The 12,218-nt window shown below is 34.1% G+C and overlaps 1 protein-coding gene across 1 annotated transcript; it reads left to right on the forward strand.

Moving 5' to 3' along the window:
* The first annotated feature begins 1,137 nt into the window (after positions 1 to 1,137).
* cpa4 (carboxypeptidase A4) lies at positions 1,138 to 11,155 on the forward strand. Its single transcript, XM_028449157.1, has 11 exons — positions 1,138 to 1,276; positions 4,964 to 5,045; positions 5,724 to 5,858; positions 5,944 to 6,042; positions 6,138 to 6,239; positions 7,569 to 7,670; positions 7,942 to 8,052; positions 9,228 to 9,318; positions 9,399 to 9,598; positions 10,689 to 10,773; positions 10,905 to 11,155. Exons 1-11 carry the CDS (start codon positions 1,212 to 1,214, stop codon positions 11,090 to 11,092), a joined length of 1,260 nt encoding a protein of 419 aa, XP_028304958.1. The 5' UTR covers positions 1,138 to 1,211; the 3' UTR covers positions 11,093 to 11,155.
* Positions 11,156 to 12,218: the final 1,063 nt, after the last annotated feature.

The following is a 12,218-nucleotide window of genomic DNA, read 5'->3' on the forward strand; positions in this document are numbered from 1 at the left end:
CATTTAAAGTAGAAAAATTGCCTTTTTTATCATTTAAATTCTAAAACCACAACATTAGTGGTGTCATTAGATCAGTTACATAAATATATATATATATATATATAATTAGTAGTATAATGTACTGAAATTATAATTTACTGTGAGGAACAGTAATAATGTGAGGCAACATAGATTAAACCAAATGTACTGATTACTACAGATTATGTTTAATTAATCCACTGATAATGAGGATTGAGTCTCATTAAAATAATGTTAATAAAGAAGAGTTTAGGTCACTTTGCCGCTCCATTAACTTTAAATAAAGTGTAATATTATCATTGTGCTTAGGCTTCTCTTCTGGTAACCATGGCTGCATACAGAACACATGTTATACATTCATTTTTATGAGTTTACAAGTTAAATGTGATCAATCAGCAGCACACTTCAAGTTTATGATCACCATATATCCAACCTGGAGGGTCACATGTACATGTACTTTAGAACAGTGGTTTTCTCTTTCTCTTATTTCTGAATATAGTCCCCCTTTGTCCGACTACAATATTTAGCTTATAAAACTATTTTGAAACATCTATAGATGGTGATGCTAGAAAGAGTGATATTATTTAAAAGAAATTTGGAAAACTGTTTCTTTGTGATGCATTTGATCTTTTTATGGATTGCATATACGATATGCTTTTATAATGTAAGGCGTTAAAGAATCTGAGTCGAGGGAACAATTGTCTCAAAGGTTTGAGAAAAATACATTCAATATTTTATGGAATCTGTTATGTGTATATTACAAGGTTTTTGTTGCAAATTTGTTTAAACAATATTTAATTCAATTCAACTTTATTTATATAACGCAAATTACAACAGAAGTCAGCTCGTAGCGCTAACAAAATATAAAATTTGCAAGAAAAAGAAAAAACCCAACAACAACAAACATTAATTTGTAGTATTTGATATAAATATGAGGCTGATGACAGTGTGGCTGCACATAGAAGATTATAAACCTTATGTGTTGGTAGAAACAAAGATAAACACAGATAAAACAGTCGTCATCTGCAGCTGAGCTATTAAAAGATTTTCAAAAAGCTTACTCAACATGTTCATTTATAAATGTTATCTCGTTTGTGGCGTGAACAAACCACGCAGCATGAGAACAGCCCACCTGTTTCATTTTGTATTAAAAGTGTAGAGCAGTGCATGTCTGTCACTGTTTAACAGACGAGATGAGAGGTCTCTGGCTGCTGTTGGTGTGGGTGGGTGTGAGCCAGGCTGAGAGGGTCTTCACTGGGTACGTCTACAGCACTTTATGTACTATTTAAATATATATATATATATATATATATGTGTGTGGACCCATGAACACATTGTATTTCATGGGTAATTATGTTTGGTTTATATTGACATTTCTTTTCTGTTCCCCTGGATCAGGATCTGAATATTGAGAAGATATTTATTCATTTTTGTAATCATAAAATACATTGGCTGTGCATTTCTAGACAGGGGGGTACATGACAAAGTCTTTCTTTCTGAATAATCCAAAGATTATTAGAAAAGCACTTTTTAAATACTAAATGTTGATGATTTCACTTTAATCAGAGGGTAAGATAATAAGGAAGACTAGCAGTAACTTAAAAAGGTAAGATATGAAACACTTTATTTCTTCTAATTTATGCAATTTCACTGAAAATGATGATCATCCTTTTTTACTCAAACTTTTAACTGATAGAACAACATGAAACATTTGTCAAATGGTAAAATTATGTCATGTTTTACAAATATCCATATATATTTCATACTATATAGACACACCACTGACCATACACCAAATCTGCAGGACTTAAAAACATTTTTCATAATGTTTCAGTGAAAATAAACTTTTAAAGATGGTTAATTTAATACTAAAACTCAGATTTTAGATGGAGCTCATGAGGGCACGTCACATGGTTCAGGTGGGATGACGCCAATTTTTCCTATTTAAAGTGCAAAAAGTTCTAATCTACAATAAAATGCAAAAACAGAGACTGACAAGTCATGCCTGTCTAAAATTACAACCAAATTGTATCATTATCATGATATTATTTATCTATATTTTTAAAACATCAAACCAGAACAGTTTATACAGCATAGATTTAAGATATGGATATGATCTTTTTCAACAGTATTAGCATGTCTGTCTACATTAAGACCTTTAGACTATGTCTCCTGCATCTGAAAACACACTCACTGGGGACGGATAGAGCAACGCCCCCCAACACCCCCCACCCTTTGCAATATTACCACTCGTATCATTGATGATAGCTCTTGTGACGTTTTAATATCACAATATATTGATGCACCATTTATCATCCAACCTTTAATAATAAACTCTGTTGGTCTGTTGGTTGTAAGAATGCTTTGATTGTTTGTCCCAGAGACATATAAATATATAGAGATATAAATATAACCCACTAGGGTTGGGTAGGCACGTTGCAAATGGAAACCACCAATGACAATTTCATATGTTTCTGCTGTCAAGTGTTAATTCAATTCAAATCAACTTTATTTGTATAAAGCAATTTCCAACAAAGTCATCTCAATGTCATCAAGTCATCTCAAAGAAAGATAAAACCCAACAAGATCCACATGAACAAGTATTTATCATCTAACAAAATCAACTTCATAAACACCATTAAAGAAACATAAACAATTATTTAATATAGCCTCCATACTCTCCAACAACATATATCTCATGACACGACAGCACATCTGTTGTTTGTGTTGGAAACACAGAAACATGGAGAAAATGACAACAACAACAACTCAGAACATCCTCAGTGAGGATCATCCACAAAGTCAATCCTTCCTTTTGTTCCATTCACTGTAGAAAGAACCAACAATGTTCTGACCTTAGCTTTGCTGAAGGTCTGGTAGCTCAGGTGTTGGTCTCCATCTTTTAAAAGATGTCGTTTTTCCTCAAAACAAAGTTTCTTTATCGTCTCTAGCGCTGTCATCCTGACTGTGGTGTTATCCCGCCCACTAGCTAGAGAATGTAGCAGCAGCAGTCACATGACATCTATTCACTAATGCACTGTGAACGTACGTATAGCATTTAGCATAACACGGTTACGTCTAAAGGCAGCTGTCTACACTGCCTTTGTACGTAAATGGTTTTCATCTTGGGGACCTGACTGAGCATGCGTGCAAACACGTAAAATCACGCAATGGGAACGGAGGCAGAGGAGCAACGTGCCTTTGGGAGGGGGCGTGGCCTCCCTCTGCCTTACAGCGGAGCGCAAAGAAAAAAAAAAGACTGCTGTTCCAGGAAATAGCGATGTTTAGTAATTTGGGCTATGAAACATACAAAATGCGGACACTTTCAAACTTATAGGTACTGTAGGCTATTGGAAATGAAAAATAAATAATTTATAATTAAGAAAAAAAAAATTATAATTAAATAATCAAAATATCAATTCACCCTTGGGGAGGCACTGCCTACCTTGCCTACCCTGACGGCACGACGTCACTGATATATATATATATATATATATATATATATATATATATATATATATATATACTGTATATATATATATATATATATATATATATATATATATATAGAGAGAGAGAGAGAGAGAGAGAGAGAGAGAGAGAAACGACAACTCCGTTCACTCCAATGGTTCGTTTTTTTTTTAGCAATGGCGTCTCATGGCGCCTCAATAGTTCCAGGAAGTGATCAGTTTACTATTGTAGTCAATGAAGCTAGAGCAGATTAGACAGTTTGTGATGCACTTTTAAATGGTAAGACGTTATTATTATTATTATTATTATTATTATTATTATTATTATCATCAGAGTATCTAAACCCATTAACGTGTGCATTAAGGCATGTTAGTGGATTATCCCACACTAAACTAGTACATTTGTATTTTTATTTTCAATTTTTGTATTTTCATTCTCTATTACTATTATTATTATCATTTTTTTCATTGTGAGATAAACTGCTGTTGTTTTCATGTTCAAAAGAAAAACATTCTAAATTCTTCTTAAACTAAAGGATCATTATCAGTTTTATCTACACTCATAGGATACATGTCTTCTTTTTTATCAAACAATAAGCTTTTCACTTGTGTTATTTGTGGGAAAAGTGCAAATGAAGTGTTTGAATACGATATATCACAGATGTTTTTATTGTTATAATCCTGATTATTATTATTATTTATAGATCTATCCTGCTGACTAATGCTAACCATTTATTTATCTCCTCTGGTTCAGTTTGAAGCCAAACATTTTATCTCCTTTATCAGAACGATTGGAGCATCCCCATACAGCACAGCAAACTGTATGACATGTTATTAATGTTTCTGACTTTGTTAGACATTTATCTTAGTACATAAGTGCATAGTAAAAAAACTAATGTCTATTTTTACTGTATATATAAATATGTGTTGTGTCCTGTCTGGATGTGGTGTTTTTTAATGACGCCTTTTTTTAAGAAAATTAAAGAAAATTTAAGCAATACATCCTGTATACAATACATTTTTAACCAAATTAATGTTGGTCTTAAGTATGTCAAAAAAGCAGGTAGGCTGTCAATCAATGCAGTTATTGATGACAAATTACCAAAAATCCCAGTTATGTCACTAGGAATCAATGGATTTGAATGGTCCACCAATAACTTCTAGGAACAAATTCAGTCTTACATGAATCACGTGACGGTCAAATATTTTAGACTTCCATTGTCTCAACTCTCTCTCTTTATATATACGGCTCTGGTTTGTCCTAATCACGTAATATTCATAATGAAAAAATATATTCAAGTTTTCCTCTAATTTAACAGAATAAAGTTGGATTCCTTTTTAATAAGAGTCACGTGGAATCAGTAGTTGTTATTTTATTATCAATGACCATCTAATAAACAAACCATTTACTGTCAACTATACAGTATGTAATGAATAAAGACTTCAATAAATACTTTAAAGTGTGTTTCTTTCAGAGACCAAGTCCTCAGGGTGAATGTGCAGACAGAGAAACACATCCACATTCTGAAGGAACTGGAAACCAAAGAGGAGTGGGAGGTACACACACACACACACACACACACACACACACACATTTTAAAATTTAGTTTTCAATTATCCATGTTCAATTACAGTTCGATTACGATTACAATGACCAGCATTTTTTCCAATTACAAATATTTTTATCCTCAGAAAGTCAATTACAATTGGATTCTTAATTACTAAAGTTCAATTACAATTAATCACAATTAGTGAGTCTGATATAAATAACCTACCAGTAGTGAACCTTCTTTTTGTGTTAGCTTCCTGTTAGCATCTCTAATGCTAACAGGTCCTAAATCAGCTGTAAAATAAACTAATATTTATCATCTAATTTATTTCCTATCTATTGATTACCTTGTTAGCCTTCATAATCAATGAAAACATAGATTTTAATGTTTTTGGTGTGGGCGTCTGAGCCTGTTTGTGTCAGTATACCCTTAGATTTATATTTTCCAAAAATGGTAAAATGTGTGAAAGCTTGATATGGAATATATTTTAACAATTATTAACTACATTACTGTACATAGAACTGTAAAATGATTCATTAGTTTTGCATTAAATTATAATTGACAATTTTTGTGGAATTTACATGGCAATTACAATTACAAAGTCAATTATCTAAATTCAATTACAATTTAATCTCAAGTGTTTGGCATCCTAATCTAAGATGTTTCCTCCACTCTGTAATTCCAGCTGGACTTCTGGCTCCATCCAGTCTCCATGGAACTTCCCATTGACATCCACGTGCCCTACTCCAGCTTAGCCTCTGTGAAGGAATACCTCCACCAACATGACATTCTGTTCTCTGTTATGATTAACAATCTTCAGGTTTACAATCATCCAAAACACAACATGTCATATGACCCCAAAAAACAGCTGGATTTTGTTGGATTAGTCCCGTCGTCTTTTACAGGAGCTTCTTGATGAGGAGAAAGCTGAGATGTCAGAGAATGAGACCAGAGAGCGTGGAACAAGGAGCTTCAACTTTGGAGCTTATCATCGTCTGGAGACGGTATGCTGCTCACACGTGCACACACACAAGTTCACAAAGAAGTGCACGTTCCATGAGCAACGTGTGACAGTCAGCTACTGTTTGTCTCCATGCAGATCTACAGCTGGATGGACACCCTCGTGGCTCAGTACCCTAACCTGGTTACTAAACAGGAGATTGGGAGATCTTATGAAAACAGGCCTATGTATGTGCTCAAGGTAGGACAACTAAGTGATGAGTGTAAAGTCACACATGCAAAAATAAACAGCTACTTATTGTAACATTTAGCAACAAACCACATTTAAAAAACATTGAATTTTGATTAGATTAACAGCAAAACTTGTAAAATTTGTGATTTTTTTTCTCTCGTAAAAATATAATGTAAATGTTAAATGTAAATGTTAAATCTAAGTCTAAATGTCACGGGTGAAATTAAATATTTAGCTAATATATAAATTCACCAGAATGAGCTTTGATTTTGGTGCCTCTGGTGAATTAGCATATTAGCTAAATATTTAGTTTTACCTGACATTTTAATTTAATATTTAAAATTTAGATTTAACATTTAGATTTAGATTTAACATTTAGATTTAGATTTACATTTAGATTTTAACATTTATAATTAACAGTTAAATTAAATTCACATTTAAAGCTAGGGTAGGTAATTTTCTCCAGTTATACTTTTTAAGTTTTTGGTTGAAATTATCTCTATGTTCTGACAGAAATTAAAATCTTATGTTCTCTGAAAAAGGAACAAAGAAAATCCATCATCTGTAGCAGCTGTAAATCTGTAATAACTTCAACCAATGGAAAAAAACAAACTGTTTTAACCTATGAGCTCCTCTTCTGCAGCAGCTGAGCATGCAAGTGAGTGAGACGGAGCGGAGGGGGGAGGGGGGTAAAGGCGGAGCCATCGGGGAGGCTACATTCAAATCATGCTAACTTTTAAAAAAGCGCCTACCCTACCTTTAATGTTTAACATTTAGATATAGAAAATTTGTTGCTAAATGTTGCAAAAAGTTGCTGTTTATTTCAGCATTTGCAACTTTACAATCGACGCCCCATAAAGCTCACACTATTTCCTTCTAATGAAAATCAGTTTTGTTATTTTACAAATTCTTTACTTTACAAACATTCACAAGGATGTGGACAAAATGTGTCTCCTTTATGGATAAGATGGAAAATATTTGGAATAGGACTGATTAACAAGAAGCACATGATGTAGAAAACAGCGAGTCTGTCTATTGTGTTAAAAGAACAACATCTTAAATAATATAATTTCTATTTTATTCTATTTTTATTGTTAGTATTTTGGTTTTATACATCCCAAGAAGAAAAAGGAAAAAGATGAATAAAAGAGGAGTATTAAGGTCTTATTGTATTTAAAATGAATCAATCTTGTTAAGACTGATGTGAAATGTATGTATGTGTATGCACTATAAAACAAAAATCTACTTTTTAAAATATACCAGAATGAGCAGGTAGTGGCTGTGATCTGAAATGTGAACGTTTGAAACAGATTTTGATGTTATTGATTTTGTCTTTAGTTCAGTACTGGTGGCAACAAGCGCCCCGCAATCTGGATGGACACAGGAATCCACTCCAGGGAGTGGGTGTCCCAGGCTACTGGAGTGTGGACTGCTAACAAGGTACAAGTTCTCATTTATTACGACCACAATGCTTTTCTTTGGATAAGTCATTTCCACTCGTACAGTAGGCTGTACAACATATTATACATAAATACAAATGTTAAGCTGCTACAGCAGATGAATACAGGTATTTAACCTCTCTAGTTTCATCAATATGTTATTTCATAAAGTCCTGTCCTATATTATTATTGTGCTTCCTCTCTGCTGTGTAAGGGAAGAGTATTTTCCTTTTTTTAATTTGTACAATCTTTTGTCATTTGCTTTGACGTAGATTGCCACTGATTACGGTAAAGACGCCTCGTTGACGTCCCTCTTGAAAACCATGGACATTTATATGCTGCTCCTGGCTAACCCTGATGGCTACGCTTACACCCACAGCAACGTACGTCACCACCACTCACACCAGTTACATATTACAGCAGCACATCTGGATAAGTTACATGTTTTATTTTAATAGATGTAGGTTTTCAGGGGGGATACGAGAAAGTTTAATCATTTTAATGTAGATATTTTATCAAAATGTCCTGAGTCTCTGCTCTTAAAGAATGGTTCAAATGAAATGACCAAAAACACTAAAAGGGACAGTGATAGTCATTTTGGAAAACATGGAAAACTATCTGTAGCGTACAGTCAACACTGTGCTTTTAAAAGCTCAATCACTTTAGGAATAAAAGAACTAGATCAGTGGTTCAAAAAGGTTTTAGGCTCTAGTCCTCCTTCCTCTTATTTCAGAGTCCTCGTCCCCCCTTTGTCCGACTCCAGCATTTAGCTCAGAAAACTATTTAAAAACATTTATAGATCATAATGATGGAATGAATGAGTGATTTTAAAGAATCTCATTCTGTAAATAAGTGAAATAAACATTATTTAGTGCAGTGGTTCCAGTGGTTTTGATATCAAGAATTTCTGGTCACCCCAAAGACATTTTCATTTTTTTTCTAAAATTTATTTTGATCATGTTTGAGCTCAAATAGTTTTTTTTAACTCCATTTTAGTTGAACTACATTTATATTTCATAAAGTGAAAGTATATAAATACAGTTGTTTAAGACTGTGTGTTGTTTTAATAAATAAAAATAATTATAATTTCAACATTTCAAAAATCTATTTAAATTTGTCAGAAACTCCAGACAACCCAACATGGGCTCCTGACCCCGAGGTTGGAAAACCTTGATTTAGTGGCTCCTGGATTTATTTCTAAAGTTTTTATCATTTACAGTCATCTTGAGGTGGGACCAACACTGACACTTTATTTATTAATTTTCCACTCTCTCTTTCTCCCAAGTTCCCCCTGTAGTGCGATTACATACCCCTAGGGGTACACGTACCCCCATTTGAGAAACACTGAACTATATGTTTTTGTGATACCAACTATGAAGTATAATCTAAGAAGATGATGGCAATAAAACTCCCTTGAAATTTTACAAAAGTATGAGCTAAAAAATCTGCATCGACTGTCATCAAAACAAAACGTAATCAGAATCACATGCTAATGGTTAGCTTAGCTTATAGCACTGCAGTGTTTGAAGGGCTCAGATATTTCTGTTCTAATGTTCAGGACCGTATGTGGCGCAAAACCCGTTCCAGGAATGTTGGCTCTACATGTCGTGGGGTCGATCCGAACCGTAATTGGGATGCAGGTTTTGCAGGTTTGTGTAGTTTTGTGTTTGGTGGCGATGTGATCTTTAATTAAAAGGCCATCACATCTAACTGTATCTGTTCCTTTCAGGCCCTGGTGCCAGTAGGAACCCCTGCTCTGAGTCCTACCACGGACCCTCGGCTCACTCTGAGGTTGAAGTAAAGAATGTGGTGAATCTAATCAAGAGCCACGGGAACTTCAAGTCCTTTATCTCCGTGCACGCCTACTCACAGCTGCTCATGTACCCGTATGGTTATTCCTGCAGAAATGTGCCACATATGTCTGAGCTGGTAAGAAAAAGGGAAACACCTTTAAAAGTTTTTATTTGATTTTTTGAGAGTTTTGCCCTAAAGGTTGATGTATCCTATTCTGTAGAAAAGCTGGACCATTATCATTTGATGTAATAAATATAAAGATATCATTTCATTCTGACAACAGATTGAAGAAGATTAGCTAAAGGTTGTGAATTGTAACCTAAACATTAATGACTAAACTTCCAAACTTTAAATTCAGATATACTCATCATCTCTAGTTCTTATGACACAATTTACCCCAGAAATGAAACATGAATTTGCAACAACATTTTGTATAGCAGTATGAAATATAATATTCTGAAAGTTATAGAGGGCCGGTGAAAACCAAAACAGTCAAATGTTATGGTTCAGAGCCGAGAGTTCAGCTGGTAGTAAGGGGTGGGAGGGGGAGGGTGAGGACAGAGGGTCAGATCTGTAAACATCCCGGTGAGATTAAACACATCCTTGAGCGTGTTGGGGGGCCAATCGCTAATAATGATCATTTGTTACAGGCTAGCATTCTTTCCAGTAACCTTGAAGTCTCTGGTCACAATAATTCAATATTGTGGATCAAACAATTGTCCGACACATTCTCTCCATTCTTTCCAAGATCAGTGATGAGTGGCAGCCTTCCCAAAACGGCTGGCAACGTGATACAGACTTTACGATAATCAGTTATAGCCGCCAGTTTTAATTAGCAGCATCCCTGTTAACATGATTCCAATCATGTAGATATCCTCGACATCTTCAACAGAAAATAAAGACAGACAGACGACCTTCCAGGAATAAGGAATCTGGTTGGAAACGTTCCACCAGGACACGCAGGCTCACCTCGGCCTGGTCTGTTCATTAAAAAAATTGATAAATAGCATTTATTGACCAGCTGACCAATTCCATAGTTTTGGTTTTGGATGAATACAGAGTCTCCTAATAGCAGCAGATAAAACGAGCAGGCAGTAAGGGCAGATAGGAGAAGAAAAATGCAACCGCCTTCACGAAGAAACAGAAGAATACAGTGCAAAAAAAGAAAAGCAGAAGAATACAGTGCAACTTACTTGTTTCTTGTATAATTTCTTGTTTTTCGTAGGATGCTGTTGGCAGAGCAGCAGTGCAGAAACTCACCTCACTGTATGGCACCAGGTACAGGGTTGGAAGCATCTGCAAGGTCATCTGTGAGTCACCTTTCACTTGTTCTCTGAATTATCTAAGTCTACAGATTTGTCAATTTCTGGTTATGATGATGTATCAGTTTTGTTACATTATTACTTTGGTAATAAGCATAGTTTATCTTCTGTCTTCTCAGATCAAGCCAGTGGTGGTAGCATTGACTGGTCCTACAACCTGGGCATCAAATACTCTTATGCCTTTGAGTTAAGAGACACCGGTCGTTATGGTTTCATTCTGCCGGCCAATCAGATTATCCCCACTGCCACTGAGACTTGGCTGGCCTTGAAGCATATTATGGAGTATGTTCGTGACCATCCTTACTGAAGAGTTGATGATGAGCAAAGTAAAAGTTTATGATGACCTAAATAAAAACTAAGCACAAGCATTTACTCTTCACTCATTATTTTGTGACTAATAACTTAAAAATGCACAATTTGTATCTGTTTTTCTAACCAATGTTTAAAATTTCTCTATTACTTATTGTTTTCCTTCAGATTAATATACCCTTTTGTGTAGTATTTGGGGGTGATGAGTTGTTCCAGATATGATACTTTACTTAGCCCTGGACTGGTGGACATGTGGTACAGACACTATTTAAACAATTGTATGAACATCTTAATGTTTCACTTCTTCAAAACATGCTCATTTATTGGTTAAATGTATCTGGAAGTGATTTTCATAACTGTTGAATCATAATTTTGAAATGGACCTTGTAATATTTTGTACACATTCACAATTGTTTGAGAAAGGGTATAAGGAAAAATAAGAAGCAGTTTGAAATGCCTGCTCTGCTCAAAAAGAGACAAACTATCTTCTATATTTTGAGAGATATGTTTATGCATGATAAAATTAAAAAAAAACAAACATATTTTTTACATTTAGAATTTCTAAGATAATTATTTTTGATATTTTATTACTTTTTTATTGAGCAAAAGTACAGATTATATACAGATAACAAGGCACTTGAATGTCATATACAACGATCAAAAGAACAATCGTTAGGATGCATATTAAAGTCAAAACCACAAGTTCAATCTCTACAAAGAAGAACAAAACTGAGACAAAAACAAAACAAAACAACAACACAAATGAAGAAAAATACAAAATGAAATAAATAATACATACATACTGTAAGCCTCATTGAAGTATCCCCTTTAAAAGCCCTTACAGTGTAAGGGCTTTTAAAGGGGATAATTCAATGATACTACAGTAGAAAATAGATTTAAAAGAGTTAATTATTCAATCATGTTTAACAAGTTTTTTTTGCTTTAAAACACACACACACACACACACACACACATATAGCATTTTAAGGGATTTAAAGTACTAATAAAATGAGTTGTTAAAGGCATTAAAATGAGGTTTGATTTTTGAGTATTTTGCTTTGTGTATAATAATAATAATAATAATAATAATAATAATATTGTTAATATCTTATAACAATATTACT

Source organism: Gouania willdenowi, chromosome 6 (genome assembly GCF_900634775.1).
Source record: "Gouania willdenowi chromosome 6, fGouWil2.1, whole genome shotgun sequence".
Taxonomy (NCBI): Eukaryota; Metazoa; Chordata; class Actinopteri; order Blenniiformes; family Gobiesocidae; genus Gouania; species Gouania willdenowi.